The 6,040-nt window shown below is 39.7% G+C and overlaps 1 protein-coding gene across 1 annotated transcript in view; it reads left to right on the forward strand.

The window, feature by feature from the left end:
- Positions 1-4,634, forward strand: part of GREM1 (gremlin 1, DAN family BMP antagonist) — a 56,072-nt gene extending 51,438 nt beyond the window's left edge. Inside the window, exon 2 of the mRNA XM_082275125.1 lies at positions 3,616-4,634. Coding sequence (XP_082131251.1) covers positions 3,617-4,165 — 549 coding nt within the window. The 5' untranslated portion in view covers position 3,616 and the 3' untranslated portion in view covers positions 4,166-4,634. The remainder of the gene's footprint in view (positions 1-3,615) is intronic.
- Positions 4,635-6,040: the final 1,406 nt, after the last annotated feature.

The following is a 6,040-nucleotide window of genomic DNA, read 5'->3' on the forward strand; positions in this document are numbered from 1 at the left end:
TGCCTTTCAGTGCCTACCAGTGCTGCCTATCAGTGCTCATCAGTGGCGCCTATCAGTGCCACCTATCAGTGCGGCATTTTAGTACCTCCTCATTAGTGCCCATCAGTGCCGTCTCATCAGCACACATCAGTGAAGGAGAAAAAAGGACTTATTTTCAAAATTTACTCACAGAAAAATAAGAAAAACTTTTTTTTTTTTTAAACTTTGTCTTTTTTCTTTTTTTTGTAAGAAATAAAAGTGGTGGTGATTAAATACCACCAAAATAAATATCTATTTGTGTGAAAACAATGATAAAAATGTCATATGGGTACAGTGTAGCATGACCGCGCAATTGTCATTCAAATTGCAACAGCGCTGAAAGCTGAAAATTGGCCTGGGCAGGAAGAGGGTGGAAGGACCCTTTATTGAAGTGGTTAATATCCATCGTAGCATTTACACTATCCCCAAGTGGTTAATATCCATTGTAGCATTTAGTGCCGGTTCACACTAGTACGACTTGTCAGGCGACTTGGTCAGCCTGACAAGTTGCGCACCGTCGCGGTCCATTGTGTGGTACAGGAACGGTTCTAATAGGAGCGACACAAGTCACTCCAACTTACAAAAAGGTTCCTGTACTACTTCGGGGCGACCTGGAGCGCCTTGCATAGACATTCATTTTATGAAGTCTGTGCAAGTCGCGCCGAAGTCGCGGTGCACGCGACTTCACAGGTCGCCCTCGAAGTCGTGTCGCTTCAGTGTTAACCGGCACTTACACTATCCCTTTATTTCTTTCACCTATTACTTATTAGCTGGTATCTGATAGTGCAGCACCAACATTGTATGCATTTGATTCTTCCCAATGACCACAAGGGCAAGGAACATTCTTCTCACTGATTATCATGAGTTGTAGATATAGTAATTTCTAGCAGTGGTTCCTTGAGACCAGAAAGTTATTTCAAGGGTTCCTCTGTGTTGAAAAGGTTGAGAAAGGCTGATCTAATTTCTAAAAGGTACCCCTAACAGTTTCCTAAACATAATAATTGCAGAAAGTACCATTCCTGTGCAAAATTTAAGGATGCCTAAAACAGTAGCAAACTTTGCTTGTTTCTACCTTTTCTATGTTAATAGCCATTTTAAGCTTAAAGCGTAAATAAACCCTTATGTTAGAAGCTATCTGTATTTTTAAAATTACATATAAGCTCTTTATGAAATCTATTAAATTTCAAATCATCTTTCTTGAAAACTTTAAATTTACCTTTGTTTTAGAAACCTCATGGTTCAAGTGCAGTGCTCCTTAAATTTCAATTCAGGTAGTATGCATACTCGCTCTCATTCATGGTCACTGGTGGGGCTACATGTCCCATGATTCCATTTGCGTGCATTGCTGATGCACATGTGTGATGAATCAAAGATCATTTATGCAGGTCCGTCTGTCCTCATGCCAATCAAAGGCAAGTGTCCTCCTCTTCAGGAAGTCACTGTGCTGCCTGTGCATTTCTATTTACAGAGTGGCTTAACATTGATCTGTATTCCATGGGGGAGCATTCATGTTGTCATGGCTGCAAAGGGGCCCTGCCAGTGAATGGATGCACTCCAAAGGGGGATAGTCAAGTTAGAAAATTCATAGGATTAATTGTGACATTACAGTGAAAGCAAAGTGAAAAAGTAATAAAAGGAATGGTAGCTATGTTTTATTAATTAGGTTTATTAACACTATAGAAAACTTTAACAAACATCTCCAGCATACTGTCATATTTTCAGTCAACGCAATTCAAAGGAGCCATATTTTACCATATTTTTGTATTACAAGTTCTTTTTACAACTATGAAACTTTCATCATGGTCACTAACCTTAAAGAGTTAAAAGAGAAAGAGAGGCCCGTGCACACGATACGAAAATCGCAAGTAAAATTTCATCAGACGAACGATCTGCCAATTTTCGGGTTGTTAGTATAGTGCTTTCAACAGCCCCGATTACGAATTTTCGGATGACAAAAATTGGATGTGCAGGCTATAAAATTTTTATCGTACGTCAACACAACGTCCGATTTTTGTTTAATTAGTACAGTTTTCATCCAAAAAAATCGTAAGAGCAAGACTAGGAATGCTCAGAAACGAAAGAACACATACAAAACAATTCAACACATGACATCACTTCTGGAGTTGAATTCTGCCAGACAAGAATTTTCGTATGAAAGTAACCTCTTCACTTTCCATATGAGACTAGCATGCAACAAAAAATGGACGAAAGATCGTCTGATAATCTCATCGTGTGTACGAGGCTTAACTCCACATTTGTTGATAATACATACAAGATGTTCTGGGTGATCAATGTATATTGCAAGGATTTAACAAAGAAGCAGATTCCTACCTTTTGTTGCTGTGACGAAATGGCCCTTTGTTTCACCATACTGATCACATATTCACTTTGAATACGAGGATCTGGTTCATTAATATTCAGTTGATGCAATTTCTGGGTTCTAATGACGAAAGCTACAGAGTCTGCATCTCTTTAACAACTGGGATTATCTTACCAGAGCCTAGATTTCTGTTGCAATGGTCATCTAAAACACCCTCTCTCAACTGGGGTGCCACCTGAGGTCATCAAGATTGCCACGGCATCCTGGCTGAGAAAGGCTGCTGGATCAGAGCCGAGCTACTGCACCTCTGCCAAACTGTACTTTGGAAGAACAGCAGCTTGAGCAGGACAGAGAAGTAAAGTGCAGAGGAAGGGCGAGGCAGCTTCCTGAGTCTAGACCTCTCCCCCTCCCCCAACAGTACAATACCCAGAAGGGACAGCAGTGCAGTTTTTTTTATGAAGGCTGTATGCATGTGTGTGCTTGTATACAGTATATAATTGTATTCGAGTATGATCCTGCTGCCTCTAAAGGGAGGTGGTAAAAATATGGCTCAATCACTTGGTTTTACTGCCCACACCTCTTGTGTGGGCGAATCCTTGGTTTACATCTGTGAAACTGCATGTAAGGCAGCCCATTCATTTAAATAGGCTGCCCTATCCACATAAATGCAGAGTAAGAAGTCCTTGATCCTTTTTTTGAAAGCACACCGCATCAAAAAAAGAACTGCATTTGACAATGTGTGGGGGTACGATTACCAATTAAATGCACCCCTGTGCATTTACTGAAGAGCAGCATGTTTGTCTGCATGTTGGGTATGCACATAATTTTGCACACATTCCCAACTCGCAGTAATGTGAACCAAGCCTTAGACTGGGGTGCTTTGAGACTGAAAATATTTTTTAAGGGTGCCCTGACTAGAAAAAGGTTGAGAAACTCTGGTATAAAATCTGACTTATCTTAGACTTGTGGGAAAATAAGTTAGCCAATTACACAAGCAGGAAATTAAATTTTTGGATGTGTTCTGTACCTCAACTGTGTACAGAAGGCCTCCAGGTTGCCATGTTGCATTGAATTTTGCCAAAAAATTACAGTGTTGCAGATTGAAAAGGAAAGGTCATTTTTTAAAAACATTAAAATTACAACATGGCTTTTGTAGCAATTTCATATGCTATATTTTTTCCACATATGTGGAGTTACCTTGTAAAATATACCTGTAGTTTTTATGTTTTTCTGCCTAATTTTTTATGTAAAATAACACCTTTTCATGTCTCTACTAGGATGAACCGTTTGGTTTATACATTGGGACCAATGTTCCTGCTCTTTGGACTCCTATTACCCAATATTGAAGGAAATAAAAAGGTTCGTGGATCCCAAGGGGCCATCCCTCCACCAGACAAAGGGCAGGCAAATGACTCTGAACAAAGTCTGACACATCCAGGCAGTCGAAATGGGGGAAAAGGTAAAGGACAAGCTCTAGTGGCTGAGGAGGTGCTGGAGTCCAGTCAGGAAGCTTTGCAAGTTACTGAGAGAAAGTATCTGAAGAGGGACTGGTGCAAGACACAGCCACTCAAGCAAACTATTCATGAAGAGGGATGTAACAAACGTACCATCCTTAACCGATTCTGCTATGGGCAATGCAATTCCTTTTACATCCCTAGGCACATTCGCCGGGAGGAGGGATCCTTTCAATCTTGCTCTTTCTGTAAGCCTAAAAAATTCACCAATATGGTGGTCACACTCAACTGCCCGGAATTACAACCACCCATAAAGAAGAAAAGAATTACACGTGTCAAGCAGTGTCGCTGTATCTCCATAGATCTGGACTAGATATGACCTGGTTTCTCCAATGCTTGGGACATCACTGACTTAAAAGATGCTAGTGGCCTGTATATGTGGAGAACATGTAATGTTTATCAAACTATGGACATCTGTTAAGACAGCTGGTCTCAGTGCTACTTAAACCTGTTACTCTGCTATGTAAAATATCTACCTTGCTACAGACTATGAACTAAATGCTCCTTTAATGCACAAAGTGCATTCTTATTTGGAGTATACAAGCCCCTTATTGCAAATTGTCATGTATACATTGTGTATATATTATTTATTCACACTTAAATGTTTGTGATACAGCTAAGAGGGCCACAGTACCTGGACTGTTTCCATCTGCCAAAGTTAGTTTCTGAATGATCTGTAAGGATAAACTGATGATGCTTTTCAAATTACACCATATAGTGAGGCATAATTACATTACATGTAATAAAATTTGATGAAATTGGTCATCTTTAAAGCAGCTACAATATATCTTTTTGGATGAAAATGCACAGAAACTGACAGGGTTGCACGATTCCATACTTTATATTGGAAAAGAATATTACTGTACTTGAAGTAGCTTTTTGAAAAAAAAAAAAAATGGCTGCATCAACTGACTTATTTTACTAATGTATTCCTGTGTACATCTTTCAAACGGCCCAATTTTATGATCTTGAAATATTTAAAGGAAATGTTACTACTGAAGCATTCTAATTTGGCATGCAACAACTCTAGATGAAAACCAGTATCATAACTGACCCATGACATTATTATGGCATTATATAGCCATGTCTGCTGAGGCTGTAGGGACCACTATTGCCAGATTAATGATCAGTGGGTTCACGTACAATTTTTTTTTAAATGTTTACCATATAAATCTCAGCTGTAACCTAGCAAATGCAATTTTCTAAGGGCTAGTACACTTAATGAATAGGTGGCCTTGAAGCAACAAGCTTGTGTAAAATGTACTGCAACACATCTACCTGGAGTAAATAGGCCCTCAAACTCTGTACATAAGTTATCAAGAGCCAAAAGCATACAAATCTGTGCCCCAGATTTAACAGTAATCTTTGTGCTTAAAGAAACTGATACAGAGTGGGAGAGTGAATCATCCGTTTGTATGTTGGGGTAAGCAAAATTAATCTCCAAAAAGATTTAATAGGTGGAGTTGGGAACCCCTGGCCTGTAGAACCATTGACTCTGTAATAGGCTTTCATACACAAGACTGCAAGCCACTCAATGATTGTGTATTACCTGGTTTGTAGCCCCTCACTGACAGAGGTAAATAGCTGCTTTTACTTGCCAGCCTGACCAAGCAACATGCCCCAGATACCTTCACAGTCAAAGCTCTAGTTTGCGATTTCCGAGTCAGTGATATCTGAAGCGTTCCTACAGCTGAGCATTGCACGGCAAAACATTTACAGTACAACCTATAAAGTTAATCTGTTTTATGTGCTGTAATCAGAAAGTATTAGAATATGGTACTTGTATTATTATATACCACTGTGTGTACCATAACCAGAGGCAGTTAACAGATCTACCAGTGTAGGCCAGATTTAGGCATCCCCTAAAGGAGATGAAGTTGTTTTATTGGCCTCTTCTCAAGCTCCCCACTCGGACTGGCCAGATGTTGTGTTTCCTTTGATCTGAACAACACGTCAGGGCTCAGACAATAAGATTGGTTTACAATTTATTGTGCCTTTGATTCTTGCACACTGATGAGTTTTAAATTTGTTACCCAACGCGCTGGCCGCACGAGGAGGGACCACAGAGGGAAAAAAAGCCTGGAGGCAACAGGCAAAGGTGTCTCTGATTTCAAATTCTGACTTGAAGGACAAATCAAAAGCAAGACTGAATAGGATTTCACATGATGACTGCTTTTCCCAACTTCAA

The sequence above is a fragment of the Pelophylax lessonae genome (assembly GCF_965119305.1).
Source record: "Pelophylax lessonae genome assembly, chromosome: 13".
Lineage (NCBI taxonomy): Eukaryota > Metazoa > Chordata > Amphibia > Anura > Ranidae > Pelophylax > Pelophylax lessonae.